General features: G+C 42.5%; 2 protein-coding genes across 2 annotated transcripts; both read right to left on the reverse strand.

Moving 5' to 3' along the window:
* Positions 1 to 588: 588 nt before the first annotated feature.
* Positions 589 to 7,781, reverse strand: LOC139392591 (ragulator complex protein LAMTOR2). Its single transcript, XM_071140680.1, has 4 exons — positions 7,582 to 7,781; positions 7,251 to 7,413; positions 2,622 to 2,711; positions 589 to 1,036 (listed from the first exon to the last, which is right to left on the reverse strand). Exons 1-4 carry the CDS (start codon positions 7,647 to 7,649, stop codon positions 980 to 982), a joined length of 378 nt encoding a protein of 125 aa, XP_070996781.1. The 5' UTR covers positions 7,650 to 7,781; the 3' UTR covers positions 589 to 979.
* Positions 7,782 to 8,383: 602 nt separating this feature from the next.
* LOC139392598 (ubiquilin-4-like) lies at positions 8,384 to 14,574 on the reverse strand. Its single transcript, XM_071140691.1, has 11 exons — positions 14,172 to 14,574; positions 12,995 to 13,146; positions 12,747 to 12,898; positions 12,351 to 12,613; positions 11,876 to 12,034; positions 11,555 to 11,780; positions 11,251 to 11,390; positions 11,054 to 11,137; positions 10,787 to 10,902; positions 10,503 to 10,683; positions 8,384 to 10,272 (listed from the first exon to the last, which is right to left on the reverse strand). The coding sequence occupies exons 1-11, from the start codon at positions 14,316 to 14,318 to the stop codon at positions 10,114 to 10,116; spliced, it is 1,779 nt and encodes a 592-aa protein (XP_070996792.1). The 5' UTR covers positions 14,319 to 14,574; the 3' UTR covers positions 8,384 to 10,113.
* Positions 14,575 to 17,582: the final 3,008 nt, after the last annotated feature.

The following is a 17,582-nucleotide window of genomic DNA, read 5'->3' on the forward strand; positions in this document are numbered from 1 at the left end:
CAGCATGAGCAACTGTATTAAAACAATTGCTACATGCCACCTGGTGGACAAACCAAATGAGTGTCTTCAGGAAATTACTGTTTCCCTATCCCTTTTTCATGGTGAGAGACAGATCATTGCTTCCTCTGAGGTGTATTCACTATGAACCAAACGGAAGCAAACGAAACAGGGAGGGACCTACCTGCCAAATAGAACCTAATTGTTGCAAAACTGTTTCCATTGCTAAATGTTTTGCTACAGTAAGCAACTATGGAATTAACCAACCCCTGGTTCTGTTAATCTCAAACCAGGAACACAAAGCAACAGTAAAAGGGACCTAGAAACAGTGTTGATAAAGGTCTGAATTGTCAAACAGAAATATATATATATATATATATATATCAGTAATAACAATACTGTCAAACAATGGGCAAGGTAATGCAATCTTACGTCTGTTCAGCAAACCTGTAATGCAAAAAAACAACTTGGTACCCCTGGAACAAAACATCTAACGTATAAATCAAATACATAAAACCATTTATTTCATATCCCTGAAGATAATTTTTTTAATTGATTATTCAATTGAACAAAAAAAAAAAACTTAGCCTGTTACAAAGGGATATCATACATTTTATTGCGTGACAGCAACAGACAACTGTAAGATTCTGACTAGGGTAAACAGTGAATGCCTTAACGTTAATGTGTCAGCATTTTCAGCAGTCCTCTTGAATCTCAAAGATTTACCTAGCCAGCCTTACACAAAGTATGAGCTTGACTTTTGAACTGCATGCCACAAAAGGCCAAATTACTAAAAACTCAAGCAGTAAGTTAGAGCATATTGAGTTTTAATATAGTAATCAGAAGATAAATACTCATCAGTTCATTCATACACAGACTGCAGTGGTTCATGAAGACCAGGTAAAGCATTCACATCAGCAATAAGAGTTCATGTATGTTCAGGGGAGACAAAATGGAAGACAACGCTCCAGCCAGACTTCCCCTATGATGCAGCAACTTGGGTTAAAGGTTCCTCCAGATAAAGCACCAGTGCTTCAGCCTAAAAATACCACACAGACAGGAGAAATATGCTTAGTATGGTATGCAGACATGATCTGTGCTCATGGCTTTTTAAATTACATACAGTTGAAGTCCGAAGTTTACATACACCTTAGCCAAATACTTTTAAACTCAGTTTTTCCACAATTCCTGACATTTAATCCCAGTAAAAATTCCCTGTCTTAGGTCAGTTAGGATCACCACTTTATTTTAAGAATGTGAAATGTCAGAATAATAGTAGAGAGAATTATTTATTTCATCACATTCCCAGTGGGTCAGAACTTTACATACACTCAATTAGTATTTGGTAGCATTGCCTTTAAAATGGTTTAACTTGGGTCAAACATTTTGGGTAGCCTTCCACAACCTTCCCACAATAAGTTGGGTGAATTTTGGCCCATTCCTCCTGACAGAGCTGGTGTAACTGAGTCAGGTTTCTAGGCTTCCTTGCTCACACACACGCCATCTCAGTTCTGTCCACACATTTTTATATAGGATTGAGTTCAGGGCTTTGTGATGGCCACTCCAATACCTTGACTTTGTTGTCCTTAAGCCATTTTGCTACAACTTTGGAAGTATGCTTAGAGGAAGACCCATTTGCGACCAATATTTATCTCAAGACATTAGTTTGGAAGTTGTCGCTTCAATATATCCACATAATTTTCCACCCTCATGATGCCATCAATTTTGTGAAGTGCACCAGTCCCTCCTGCAGCAAAGCACCCCCACAACATGATGCTGCCTCTCCCGTGCTTCACGGTTGGGATTGTGTTCTTTGGCTTGCAAGCCTCCCCCATACTGTGGATATGGATACATTTGTACCTGTTTCCTCCAGCATCTTCACACGGTCCTTTGCTGTTGTACTGGGATTGATTTGCACTTTTCGCACCAAAGTACATTTATCTCTAGGACACAGAACGCGTCTCCTTTCTCAGCGGTATGACGGCTGCGTGGTCCATTATTGTTTATACTTTTGTACACATGGTTCCTTCAGGCATTTGGAAATTGCTCCCAAGGATGAACCAGACTTGTGGAGGTCTACAAATTTTTTTCTGAGGTCTTGGCTGATTTATTTTGATTTTCCCATGATGCCAAGCAAAGAAGCACCGAGTTTGAAGGTAGGCCTTGAAATACATCCACAGGTACACCTCCAATTGACTCAAATGATGTCAATTAGCCTATTAGAAGCTTCTAAAGCCATGACATAATTTTCTGGAATTTCCCAAGCTGTTTAAAGGCACAGTCAACTTAGTGTATGTAAACTTCTGACCCACTGGAATTGTGATACAGTGAATTATAAGTGAAATAATCTGTCTGTAAACAATTGTTGGAAAAATTACTTGTGTCATGCACAAAGCAGATGTCCTAACCGACTTGACAAAAACTATAGTTTGTTAACAAGAAATTTGTGGAGTGGTTGAAAAACAAGTTATGACTCCAACCTAAGTGTATGTAAACTTCCGACTTCAACTGTACATACTTGTTCTCTTCAGGAATAAGTCATTAGTGTTTTGTAATTTCAAATACAACACAATTCAAATACCAATGTTACCAATGTCATCCACACTCAAAGTATTCTTCCTCACCTTGGCTTTAAGCATTCCAAAGCCCACAGTCTCTTTGGCATACATGCACAACAGTAGGTTAGCTACCCGTGTAATGGCCACCCTGCCTTCCTGCAAAGAGAAGACAAGAAGGGAATAGATAAAAATGCATGCACATTGAATTTCAATTGACCTTTGATGGTGATTAGAGGTCAACCGATTAATCGGAATGGCCGATTAATTAGGGCGCTATTTCAAGTTTTCACTCGGAAATCGGAAATCTGTATTTTTGGGTTAACTGCCTCGTTCAGGGGCAGAATGACAGATTTTTTTCCTTGTCAGCTCGGGGATTCAATCTTGCAACCTTACAGTTAAACTAGTTAAACGCTCTAACCACCTGATTACATTGCACTCCACGAGGAGCCTGCTTGTTACACGAATGCAGTAAGCCAAGGTAAGTTGCTAGCTAGCATTAAACTTATCTTATAAAAAACAATCAATCAATCAATCCTAATCAATAGTTAACTACACATGGTTGATGATATTACTAGTTTATCTAGCGTGTCCAGCGTTGCATATAATTGATGCGGTGCGTACTCTCGTTGCTCCAATGTGTACCTAATCATAAACATCAATGCCTTTCTTAAAATCAATACACAGAAGTATATATTTTTAAACCTGCATATTTAGCTAAAAGAAATCCAGGTTAGCAGGCAATATTAACCAGGTGAAATGGTGTCACTTCTCTTGCGTTCATTGCACGCAGAGTCAGTGTATATGCAACAGTTTGGGCCGCCTAATTTGCCAGAATTTTACGTAATTATGACATAACATTGAAGGTTGTGCAATGTAACAGGAATATTTAGACTTATGGATGCCACCCGTTAGATAAAATACGGAACGGTTCCGTATTTCACTGAAAGAATAAACGTCTTGTTTTCGAGATGATCGTTTCCGGATTCGACCATATTAATGACCGAAGGCTCGTATTTCTGTGTGTTATTATGTTATAATTAAGTCTATGATTTGATAGAGCAGTCTGACTGAGCGGTGGTAGGCACCAGCAGGCTCGTAAGCATTCATTCAAACAGCACTTTAGTGCGTTTTGCCAGCAGCTCTTCGTTGTGCTTCAAGCATTGCGCTGTTTATGACTTCAAGCCTATCAACTCCCGAGATTAGGCTGGTGTAACCGATGTGAAATGGCTAACTAGTTAGCGGGGTGCGCGCTAATAGCGTTTCAAACGTCACTCGCTCTGAGACTTGGAGTGGTTGTTCCCCTTGCTCTGCATGGGTAACGCTGCTTCGAGGGTGGCTGTTGACGATGTGTTCCTGGTTCGAGCGAGGAGAGGGACGGAAGCTATACTGTTACACTGGCAATACTAAAGTGCCTATAAGAACATCCAATAGTCAAAGGTTAATGAAATACAAATGGTAGAGAGAGAAATAGTCCTATAATTCCTACAATAACTACAACCTAAAACCTCTTACCTGGGACTATTGAAGACTCATGTTAAAAGGAACCACATGTTCTCATGTTTTGAGCGAGGAACTTAAACGTTAGCTTTCTTGCATGGCACATATTGCACTTTTACTTTCTTCTCCAACACTTTGTTTTTGCATTATTTAAAAAAAAATTGAACATGTTTCATTATTTATTTGAGGCTAAATTGATTTTATTGATGTATTATATTAAGTTAAAAATAATTGTTCATTCAGTATTGTTATAATTCTCATTATTACTAATGTTTTTAATTTTTTAAAATTATTATTATTATTATTATTATTTTAAATCGGCTGATTAATCGGTATCGGCATTTTTTTGGTCCTCCAATAAATCGGTATCAGTATTGGCGTTGAAAAATCATTATCGGTCGACCTCTAATGGTGATACTACCTCCCAAGCTGCCAACTAGCCTAGGTCATCATTTTCTACCACTATTTAACTAACGTTATAGGGCATACAACAGATTTTCTCTGGAGCCTCTGACTGTGGACCATTGTTACTCTAACTTCCGCGACGCATATAAGGCCCTGCCCCGCCCCCCTTACGGAAAAGCTGACCACGACTCCATTTTGTTGATCCCTGCCTACAGACAGAAACTAAAACAAGAGGCTCCCACGCTGAGGTCTGTCCAACGCTGGTCCGACCAAGCTGACTCCACACTCCAAGACTGCTTCCATCACGTGGACTGGGAGATGTTTCGTATTGCGTCAGATAACAACATTGACGAATACGCTGATTCGGTGTGCGAGTTCATTAGAACGTGCGTTGAAGATGTCGTTCCCATAGCAACGATTAAAACATTCCCTAACCAGAAACCGTGGATTGATGGCAGCATTCGTGTGAAACTGAAAGCGCGAACCACTGCTTTTAATCAGGGCAAGGTGTCTGGTAACATGACCGAATACAAACAGTGCAGCTATTCCCTCCGCAAGGCTATCAAACAAGCTAAGCGCCAGTACAGAGACAAAGTAGAATCTCAATTCAACGGCTCAGACACAAGAGGCATGTGGCAGGGTCTACAGTCAATCACGGACTACAGGAAGAAACCCAGCCCAGTCACGGACCAGGATGTCTTGCTCCCAGGCAGACTAAATAACTTTTTTGCCCGCTTTGAGGACAATACAGTGCCACTGACACGGCCTGCAACGAAAACATGCGGTCTCTCCTTCACTGCAGCCGAGGTGAGTAAGACATTTAAACGTGTTAACCCTCGCAAGGCTGCAGGCCCAGATGGCATCCCCAGCCGCGCCCTCAGAGCATGCGCAGACCAGCTGGCCGGTGTGTTTACGGACATATTCAATCAATCCCTATACCAGTCTGCTGTTCCCACATGCTTCAAGAGGGCCACCATTGTTCCTGTTCCCAAGAAAGCTAAGGTAACTGAGCTAAATGACTACCGCCCCGTAGCACTCACATCCGTCATCATGAAGTGCTTTGAGAGACTAGTCAAGGACCATATCACCTCCACCCTACCTGACACCCTAGACCCACTCCAATTTGCTTACCGCCCAAATAGGTCCACAGACGATGCAATCTCAACCACACTGCACACTGCCCTAACCCATCTGGACAAGAGGAATACCTATGTGAGAATGCTGTTCATCGACTACAGCTCGGCATTCAACACCATAGTACCCTCCAAGCTCGTCATCAAGCTCGAGACCCTGGGTCTCGACCCCGCCCTGTGCAACTGGGTACTGGACTTCCTGACGGGCCGCCCCCAGGTGGTGAGGGTAGGCAACAACATCTCCTCCCCGCTGATCCTCAACACTGGGGCCCCACAAGGTTGCGTTCTGAGCCCTCTCCTGTACTCCCTGTTCACCCACGACTGCGTGGCCACGCACGCCTCCAACTCAATCATCAAGTTTGCGGACGACACAACAGTGGTAGGCTTGATTACCAACAACGATGAGACGGCCTACAGGGAGGAGGTGAGGGCCCTCGGAGTGTGGTGTCAGGAAAACAACCTCACACTCAACGTCAACAAAACTAAGGAGATGATTGTGGACTTCAGGAAACAGCAGAGGGAACACCCCCCTATCCACATCGATGGAACAGTAGTGGAGAGGGTAGCAAGTTTTAAGTTCCTCGGCATACACATCACAGACAAACTGAATTGGTCCACTCACACAGACAGCATCGTGAAGAAGGCGCAGCAGCGCCTCTTCAACCTCAGGAGGCTGAAGAAATTCGGCTTGTCACCAAAAGCACTCACAAACTTCTACAGATGCACAATCGAGAGCATCCTGGCGGGCTGTATCACCGCCTGGTATGGCAACTGCACCGCCCTCAACCGTAAGGCTCTCCAGAGGGTAGTGAGGTCTGCACAACGCATCACCGGGGGCAAACTACCTGCCCTCCAGGACACCTACACCACCCGATGTCACAGGAAGGCCATAAAGATCATCAAGGACATCAACCACCCGAGCCACTGCCTGTTCACCCCGCTATCATCCAGAAGGCGAGGTCAGTACAGGTGCATCAAAGCTGGGACCGAGAGACTGAAAAACAGCTTCTATCTCAAGGCCATCAGACTGTTAAACAGCCACCACTAACACTGAGTGGCTGCTGCCAACACACTGACACTGACTCAACTCCAGCCACTTTAATAATGGGAATTGATGGGAAATGATGTAAATATATCACTAGCCACTTTAAACAATGCTACCTTATATAAATGTTACTTACCCTACATTATTCATCTCATACGCATACGTATATACTGTACTCTATATCATCGACGGTATCCTTATGTAATACATGTATCACTAGCCACTTTATACTATACTATGCCACTTTGTTTACATACTCATCTCATTTGTACATACTGTACCCGATACCATCTACTGTATCTTGCCTATGCTGCTCTGTACCATCACTCATTCATATATCCTTATGTACATATTCTTTATCCCCTTACACTGTGTACAAGACAGTAGTTTGGAATTGTTAGTTAGATTACTTGTTATTACTGCATTGTCGGAACTAGAAGCACAAGCATTTCGCTACACTCGCATTAACATCTGCTAACCATGTGTATGTGACAAATAAAATTTGATTTGATTTGATTTGATACTCAATGGATAATCAAAGCAAGGCAGAATTATGGGGGGAAAAAAACATTTGGTTCATGCATAGTAACTAGACCATATAGTTCAAACTCTAACCATGCAATCCATCAGAATGAATTTGAGTTTATCTTCGTTAAAAGCTTGATGCCCATTCTTGTCATAGGCCGACCAGATGTTGCTTGCGATGGCAGCGGTCACTCGAGCGTCAGTGTCCCCATAGCCAGAGTAAGCCAAAAGAGACCCTTCATTGTTTAACAATCTGCGGGGAGAACATGTACATACGTTAGCCAAGGAGAGTGTTAGCTAAGACTTACCTACATGTAGGTAGCTGTCGTTAAAAGTCATCCTAAGAACAAATTATTAGCCAATTTAGCTAGATAGCAAAAAAGAACGCTATATTCACGTGCCTCTGCCACTCAATACTTACAGTGTGCTTTGTACTCCGCTTGTATTTGCCTGGCTGAGAACTTGCGTCAATGCTTTTGGCCGCAACATGGTTGGAGTGAGCAATACTTTGCAGCAACTCGATTAATTTAGGCGAAATTATGATGAAATGTAAATGATCACCCAGTTCAGTGACTTCTTCAATAACAATCCAGTCAGCTGACCCCTTCAACTTCCTGATACAAATCGTAATGCATTATGGGAATGACACTGCAGTGGGTGCGTTCCAGACGATTGAAACCGGTCACTGGAATAATATATTCAAATGAACCAATTCAGCTCAGATCTGCCCCAATTATAGAATTTATATCCTTTTCATGTTGCTCCTGAGATGTTAAACACTTGTCCAAGTAAGGGGACTGGGGGAGAATCTGTATTAGAAGAACAGAGTTAGCTACAGTATCCTGACTGGGGCTAATTGCAGTTATTGAATAAAGTCACAATATGGTATATCAAGGGCACAAAATGGCATATATCCCCATCATATTTTCAGACATGAGATTCCGATCAGTTAAAAAATTATAATAGCTACCCCGAGTAACCTCTGCGGTGAGGCCGGATGAATCTAACAATTGCATTGCTCCCAACTTCACAGCCCAAGCATAATTGATGAGATTGAACTAGCCCCAGTCATTTGTTTATAATTTACACAGCTTTCCTTTAGCCACCATTTTAGACCAGGATCTTCAAAGTGATATGAAATGATCATAAATTGAAGATCTAAGAAATCCATGCTTTTATACATTTTGTCATCATGGAGGAAAATAAACAATTCCAAGCTCCTCTCTGGTGAATGTTAAAACAGCTTAATGCTTAATTGCCATTAAGATATTTCAATGTTTATTTCAGTTCACAATTTATATTTTCAAGCTTGGTCCTTTTATGATCTACCAAATATGCATGGTCACCACTATAACTTTCCCACCTCTCAAACTACACACAATTCCCATACCCCACATCCCATATCAAGTTCATATAATTTCATAACATACACAATGTAGACTAGTGTTAATCACACCTGGTCCTAGGGGGTTGCAGTCAGTGTGAACAGTGTGAAAGTCTGCAACATTAACTACTCATCAAGATCATGAATAGCTGAATCACATCTGTTTGCGCTGGGCTTGCACTCAATTCCAATTTCACTTTGCCAAAAGGGTGCGGATTGGCGCAAGCTTGGGCTAAATTAAGTTTCCACCACATTTCTCACTGCAGACCAGTCCAGTGCTTTTAAATCTGAGGTGGGGTGAACAAGTGTGCATTTTGAGGATTGAGAATCTGAATTCAGCATAGGGTGCATCCCTCCAGGATCAGGAGTGAAGACTACTGGTGTAGACCATGCTTCTGAACTAAATGAATGACCACCACACACTTGATCATGTTTCTTGAAAGGTATTATTAGAATAGATAACAGAGTGACTCCAAGAAAAAGGCAGCGCTGAACAGATGTTCTTTAACTGTAGGTACTGCAACTAATATGTATGGGTTTAAGAAAAACTATTCTCTATGCTATTAGTACACTTTGTCATTATAGATTTCACAAATTATTTTGGAATATATTGCTGAAACCAATACATACATTTTTATCAGGCACTAAACCGCTGCTTGTATGAAAATACACAAAATGGTTAACGTAAAAGGTGTCTGCATTTTTATCATTGCTCAGATTAAAACATTGAGGTCTTATCACAACCCATAATCAGAGCCTAAACGGTTGAATAATTTACACTCAATAGCATTCATTGACTCAATGTAGCATTAACTACAGAGCTCACCAAGCTACCTTGCCTGACCTTCCAACCTGAAAATCATCCCTTCCAAAAAAGCTGAAAGTGTAAGCAAACAGCTGAACCAGGGGCGCTATAGTGCTCAAACAGAGAATCCAACAGCCAGGATCAGTTTTGAAGGATGTCAAGAAATTATTAAAGCAGAAGGTAAACTGAAGGTGAGTGGTAAAGAAAAGAGAAGGTAACTTCTACAGCTCCTGTAATAAATACTAGTCAATCAGGCATGATAGAGTGAAATTAAGTAAAAACAAGCAGGTTCTCATGACAATGAAAGAATGAGTGATTCCTCTGACCTATGATTTCAACACTCATATTCCTCCAAATTTCAACTCGTTACCGGCTAAACACAATCCATTAAGATGGGTTAAGTCGGCAACCTCATGCATGTCCAGCAAATGGGCAGTCATTTCAGAAATAATCTCCCATAGTCAACAGAGGAAGTAGTCATGTTAGTGGTGGCGTCATTTTGCAGCGATGTCATCATTCCACAGGGTTGATATGAGATCTCTCCAATAGAAACTTGAATCTGAACACCCACTTCCTGCCCCCATATCTTTCCTACTTTTCACAGATCAGCCAAAGAGATGAATAGTAATTGGAATTCAGTTGAGTCTATCTGAGGGGCTTGTCAGACTGTGATGAAGGACTGTGTTCATTTGTAAACTCCCACTCCAGCCCTCACCACCCCTACCTAACCCCTCTCTCCCAGTAATCTCAGGGGGCTATGAGAGTTAGGAGGGCTGGGAGCCCAGCAGTCTCTCAATGGCAGCGTTGATGTCTCCCCCCGTGGCGATGAGGGCCTGCAGGTTGGCCTCACGGTTGATGAAGCCCATGGCGCTGAGCTGGTCCAGCTGCTGCTGAAACCGCACCTCCGGGGTTACGGTCTGGGTCTGCGAAGGGGAGCATAACCAAAGTCAATTTTTATATGAGCCTACATGGAAAATGTTGCTGGGGTCCTATTTGAGTGACTGTTAGGAGACAAGTCTCAGTACCAGTATTAATTGGTTTTAGGCCAATGAGGCCAGTAGAAACACAAAGCTAATGCTAACTCACTGGATAATACCAAAGTATAGTTACCAAGTAGAAAGTCAGAAACTATGTTTGCAGCTCAATGACATACCGATGAGCCGCCTCCTCCTCCAGCAAACATCTGTAACATCTGCTGCATGAGCTGCTGCTGCTGTTGGGATGGGTTAGTGGCAGCAGTGGGATTTGAGCCCTGTGTTGGGGGAGGAAGATTTTCTGGGGCCACACTGCCTCCTGTGGTTGGAGGAATCACTGGGATCCCACCAGGAGCCAAACTAGGAGAAGAACCATAGTTTAAGTGGCATCATCAATAAAATCAAATGTATAAAGCACGAGTCTGTCCAGTAAGCATCTACTGGATAATAGATGGTACAGTACCTGGGCATGAGTCCTGGGGCTTCCGTCTGTAGGGTCTGCAGGCCCTGCTGGATCTGCATGAGAGCCTGCATGGCCCGGGGGTTAGTCATCACAGACAGTGACTCAGGATTCTGCATCTGTAAAATAACCATTTAGTTGGTCAACCCAAATTATGTTCCATTTAGTCACAGTCAGAAACTCAGCACCTTCCATAACACTCTGTTGTCTTTTTTGTTGTTGTTGTCAGTATATGGAACTAAAGTGTATAACTGGAGACAGAAATCTGACCTGTTGGAGAAAGACCGGCATCTGATGTCTCAACTGTTCCTGTAACTGGGGGTTTCCGGCAAAGAGGGGGTTGTTCAGCATTGCCTGAGGGAATTAATAAAGAATTAAGCAATGATTCTACTCTTCACACAAAATAGCCTAGAATATTCATCAGGACTTCTGAATCCTACTGCAGAGAGGGCTGAAGTTGTGCAGACCTGCGAGGCGAGGTCAGGGTTCTGCGCCAGCGACTGCATCATACTGCGCATGTAGGGCGCAGACAGCATGTTCTGCATCAGCTGGGGGTTCTCAGAGATCTGCTGCATCAGACTCTGCATGCCAGGGCTACCGAACACACCTGGACAGATTATAGGGTGTGGAGTGAGAGATACAGACGGATCAGCTAAGCAGCAAAACAAGGGTTATACTCAAATGTGGTATGTTAATACAGGTGTAAGGGGAAATATAGTTTTGCAGATTGACTAAAAGGTAAAAGTGCTTCTTCTGATGTAGTGGTGTTACCGTTGCCCAGCCCAGAGGCATTGATGCCCAGGGGGTTGGAGGCACTGGGTGCAGTCCCGCCAGCGGAGGAGGTTGTTGTCGTGGAGGCACCAGTCCCCCTGATCTCTGAGGGGGTCGTTCCAGGGGGTCCCCAGGGGTTTGGTAAGGGCTCCCTGTTCTCTGTTCTGGAGGGCTGCACGCCAGAGTCCAAGTTGCCCCCCAAAGCAGAGAAGGGATTGTTTCCAAACTATGGATGGGAAAAAAGTGGACTAAGTCACACAACCGGACTTGATTCAAGACAATTAGATGTCTACATATGGTATTTGCAGGAATAATAGCTACCTGCTCTCTAGCGGCACTGAACATAGGCTCCTGGATGTCTGTGTACATCCTCCGGAGGGCGTTGTAGCCCCCAGGGATGCTCTCCAGGTTGCTAAGCGCCCGGTCCTGGTTACGCATCATCTCTTGCATCATGGCTGGGTTCCTTGCCAACTCCATGGTCTGAAGAGAGGAAGGGAGTTAACATTATGCATCTGTGCATGATCCTCCTCACATCCATTCCTCCCATCATTCTGGGAGTGGTGCGGTCTAGTTTAAGGGTTTGGGCCTATGTAAATTGCACTGTTACATAGACCCCTTTTTACATTTCAACTACATTGTAAGCTAACTACATAAACAAGCAAAATGGTTTGAGTAATATGCTCTTCGAGCCTAGGTTCTTAAGAGAGATTCAAATAAAGCCAAGACACACTATAATTCCCCAAAACCAATTCTATGACACCTTGAACAAAGGACCCATCTGAGCTCCAGACTTAACCTGTCTCATAAGTTCAGGGTTGTTGAGCATGTGGGAGATCTCAGGGTTGCGCTCCATCAGCTGCTGCATCTGAGGGTTTGTCACAATCATCTGCCTCATCAGGTCTGGGTTGGACATCATGTTCTGCACCAAAGGGTTGTCCATGATCTGAGACAGCATCTCCGGGTTGGACATCAGCTGTCTCTGCATCTGCTGCTGCATCTCCATGAAGTTGGCCGAGCCCATGCCCATGCCTGACAGGCTAGATAGGTCACCAAACCCACCTATGCAGACACAAGGGGGCGATGGATTACTGGAAGGATATAGGTTAGTGCCTAGTTGTGTGGATGTTGAGTAGTTGTATGGCGATATGGTCGTCTTTCTGTGAGATGGTTTGGTGGGGACTGGGTCACTAACTCAGTAAGTTGGGTGGCTGTGTGGAGGCTGGGGTAGGCCCAGTGCCTTGTGTTGTGCTGTCATTGGGCGCTGCGCTGGGGTTAACGCTGCTGTTGGCCTGGGGGGTCCCAGAGCTGGATGCCGAGGACTGGGATGTGCCACCAACTGTAGCCCTGGAGAAAAAGTGAGGTCATTATCAACCTAAATGTTCCCATTATCTCACACACAAAATCGTGTCACTAGAATAGTGGGCAAGAAAATCTTCTTACTTGGGAGCAGTCTTGATGACTAGGTGAACAGTGAGTCCGTCCTTGATGCCGTGTTGGTTCAGTGTGTCTCCATCCTTTAAGATTTTGCCAGCAAAAATCAACACCAGCTGGTCCTGCTTGGCATTAAACCTTTTGGATATCTCCTCTTTAAACTGTATGCACGAGACAGAATGAAGTGCCCGGTGAAGACAAATGGGAATAAAGAGGATAGGTACACACCCAAATCATTCAGTGTTGGTAAAAAAAACAAGTTATCTTGGCTTAGCTAGCTAACGTTAGCTAACGATGTGAATCTGCTAGCTGTCCTTTTAGTTTTATAAAGAACAATGAGGTCAAATATGAATGGTTTAGGGAATCACCAAATACAACATTAACCATGTCGCCAGCCGTGAACTTAACGATCAGTTTCTCGAGTGTGGGTATCATTTGTGGGACGTTCCAACAGGAATCTGTTCCAAAAACTTCGTAAATAACAAGGTTGCCAACAAACAACGCATACAAAGTTGTATAGCGGCAGAATAAGATACCGGGTAGGGAGCGGGCTATTTCATAAAAAATGTCACTCACCACGTTTATTCCGAAAAATGTCTGTCCTCACTTTGGTAGCTTACGGACAAACATTAAGAATAAGCTACGTGGTGAGTGGATGCCTATTCGGCAGCTAGGTGAATTGATCCTGCTACTTTGTATGCGTTGTTTGTTGGCAACCTTGTACTTTACGAAGTTTTTGGAACAGATTCCTGTTGGAACGTTAAACAAATTATACCCACCCGTTTCCCGATCGGCTTTCGCAATGGCCGGAGCCTCCGTTGGCTAGCCGGTTATCAGCTAACCTGATCGCAGCTAAAGTTAGCTAGCTAGATGAGCCTGACAGAGACGTAGCTGGCTAGCTTACTCACAAGCTAACGTTAGCTAGTTGCGTAGTTAGCTAGCTCATGCTTGCTATACATGTCTTTACACAGTGCCGATTGTGCAAAACACGAGTAAAACTACTATTAGGAACCGACTTAAGGAAATGGACAAGTTGAAAATAAATATTACTAGTCAGGAAAATGAGACTATTCTTCCCAATTAACATCGTAAACCTGCTAGGTAATAGTTGTCTAGCTAACTTCGATTTATGCTTATTAGCCACAGCATGACTTGCATAACTGACTGTGTAAATAAATGCGAATACCTGTGCGACAGAAGAACCCTCCGATATCGCGATCTCCTCTTTATCTTTCGGAGTTTTTACCGTGACCACAATCATGGTCCCGTCTGAGGCAGCATTTTCAACAACGTTGGAATCCACAGTGGGATCTGTGCCGCTGTTCTCCGCCATCTTTACTCCTCTTCAAATTCACTACATCCAGAGAGGAAGAGGTGAAGCGAGAGGTTTTACTCAGCCCAAAATCTGTCCATGAAAATACGATTTGTTTGTATGGTCATTAAGTGTCGAATTTGGTCAACAAAAATGTGTATATTTTATTTGCTATGTGAGGATTATTTGATCAAATAGAAGTTTCGTAATGGTGTACCAGACGTGGCATTTCGCCAACTTTGAAAAACAACTTTATCGGAGTTGTGCCTGTTGTCATAGAGGTAGATAGAGGACTCATCATATAACACGTTCAAGCATGGACATTGCCATTGAGGGCTTCTACCGTTAAAGCGGTCAACTAGGTGGGGATTCCTATGAGTTGGGAGTTTTCAACCGATGAAGAAGAAAATCATGTACTGCTTTAAATGGAGTTAGCCTTAAATGTGCTGCCAATGCTGTTACAGACGCTATACTATCACATACACAAAGATGAGTCCTCTATCTATCTCTATGGCCTGTTGTTGACACTCGTATCGGCCCTCTCATTGGCTAGAATAGTGCCACGTGCTCTCGCATCGCCCGCCTTCCATCTTTGAGGACATGTATTTCCATTGTTATAGCGGTCACTTTACTATCTCGTCAATATAATAATCTTTGCTACGTCACAAAACTAGCAAACAAAATTCTCAAGCTGAGATGAAAGCAGTATTACCTTAGGTTTTTGCAACGTTGACCTCTAGTGGTGTGGGGGTGTCATTGCATTTGGCCAAAATGTGTGTGTACTACTCAATTATGTATATAAACCCAGTTCTAAATCACTGTCAAATCTAAAATTGTAATGCTGAGAAAAAAAGTGGGCAAATACTTTATATATTAAATATTATATTTAAAGGGGCAATCTGCTGTTGCTAGGTACATTTTTGGACCCCTAAATTGATTCTTGAAGAATATAATTTATGCCTTAGTTCAACTGTCACACCCTATCAAACCCAAAATATAAGATTGTTTTACTCCAATGTTTGTAAACAATGTAAATGTAAACAAACACTGCATCCTAAAAACTTGGTTAAAAATAAAATGTTAATATCATGGATGGTCAGTCCTTGCACCATTATGTTTATGAATGTGAGAGTGGTTTACATTTCTCCAGGCCCATCCCTCAACTTTTTACCACACCATAACATAGTTGGGGTGTATACCTTGTTATTGTTTAAACTGCAGATTGTCCCTTTAAAGTATTGTAGTTGTTTTGTGCGGTAATGAGCATAAAATCCCACATGCATTCATTTAATTCTTTAATGACATGAAAATTAGGGTTTGAAGGTGAATAACAGCCTATCATGCCTAATAACTCAATCAAAGCACTGCACGACCTAATGCATTTTTCCTAAAGTAATATCATATAAAAAAATATAATTGAAAGCTGTGACGGAAACAGGACGTTTCGGTAGGCTTCAATTTTATAAATGCCAACAGATCATTTGTTCATTGGACATAGTGGGATATTTTTGTGTCGGTAAAATTAATTACGCGAGAAATGGCGGCGCATGGAAAACGCCTTTATGCGCAAATATTGATTGGATATAATAATTGTCATATAAAAGTACATTTGGATGTGGCGTGCGCGCAGTGGGTCATGAGTTAAAAAGTTTGGGATCCCCTGTAGATAATCATTGTAGGCCTACCATCTTAACCAGGGGTGTCAAACTCATTCCATGAAGGGCAGTGTCTGCAGGCATTCGTTTTTTTCTTTCAATAAAGACCTAGACAACCAGGTGAGGGGAGTTTCATACTAACTACTAACCTTAATTAGTCAATGGAGTACATGGGTGGAGCGAAAGTCTGGCGAGAATCTGCCCTCGGTGGAATGAGTTTGACACGTGATCTAAACTGCTATGAAATACATTTTCCAAAACCAAAAATATAGAATAATCAGCTGTTTGAAGCTGGTGTAGCCTACAAAACCGAAAGTAAAAGACGCAAAAACTTACCTTAAAACCGGGAGCCATAGCCCACATAAAACAAGTCTACCGCTTCTTTATATGAAAAGAATGCACTCACTACTGTAATTCGATCAAATATGTAAAACATCTTAGACTTACTTTCAATGAGAATGACAGTAGCAAGTTACCTATTGCAGCTTTAAGCGAAAAAGTACATTTTGTGTACACTACATCCTCACGTGTGGACTTTTATCCGCAACAAGTTTGTTTGGTGGGAAAATATTTTTTCTTTATGTGGATTTTAGAATATTCGCATGACAGTCTGTATCCAACTGGCTGGAAACCTACCGACGTGGGAAAATGTGCATCTTTTACTTTATGTGGATTTGAGAATGTCCATATGAAAATCTGTCGCCAATTGGCTGGAAACCAAGCTAATGACATTCTTAACGAGGCTCCTCTCACATTTGTGACTGTAGATCAAGGCTGAGAATGTACCATTTGATTTTTCTTTTTAAATGTGTGATTAACCTTTGTCAAAGACGAAGGAAAAACACTAGGTTAACACTATTAGACCAGCCTATCCTTTATCAGTATGCTATAATTTAGTTGCCAATCTGCAGAGGTCAGACCACCAGCACTTGTGTGAAACTCCTTAGGCCGGAGCTGTATGTGATTATCCTGGTCTTTAGCCAGGTGAAACATTTTATTTCAGTGTTGGTAGAGGAAAGCCATCTAGAAAAGTTAGGCTATATAGAAAATCAGGAGTATGATTTTTGGATTTGCATTATATTATTCATATTTTTTGGGGCAGGTTGTTGCATGTTTTCCTCCTTTAACGTGACCATGAGGACCACTGAGAAAGGTCTGTTGTGCCACCTCTACAGTACATGTTACTGCTTTTTGTGTAACTATGGCTACAGGTATTTAAAATAAGTCCCCATTAATTCCAGAACAGATATTATAGCGGTGATCTGTTTGTTATTCGATGCAAATGCAGTACGCCACAAGATGTTTTTGTGCTGGTCAAAGGCAGTCAGGTCTGGAGTGAACCAAGGGCTATATCTGTTCCTGGTTCTGTATTTTTTTTTTATGGGCCATGCTTATTTAAGATGATGAGGAAAGCACTTTTAAAGAATAACCAGGCATCTTCTACTGACTGAATGAGGTCAATATCCTTCCAGGATACCCGGGCCAGGTTGATTAAAAAGGCCTGTGTTTTAGGGACCGTTTGACAGTGATGAGGGGTGGTCGTTTGACCGCAGACCCATTACAGACGCAGGCAATGAGGCAGTGATCGCTGAGATCCTGGTTGAAGACAGCAGAGGTGTATTTAGAGGGG

The sequence above is a fragment of the Oncorhynchus clarkii genome, chromosome 3, assembly GCF_045791955.1.
Source record: "Oncorhynchus clarkii lewisi isolate Uvic-CL-2024 chromosome 3, UVic_Ocla_1.0, whole genome shotgun sequence".
In the NCBI taxonomy this organism is placed as follows: domain Eukaryota; kingdom Metazoa; phylum Chordata; class Actinopteri; order Salmoniformes; family Salmonidae; genus Oncorhynchus; species Oncorhynchus clarkii.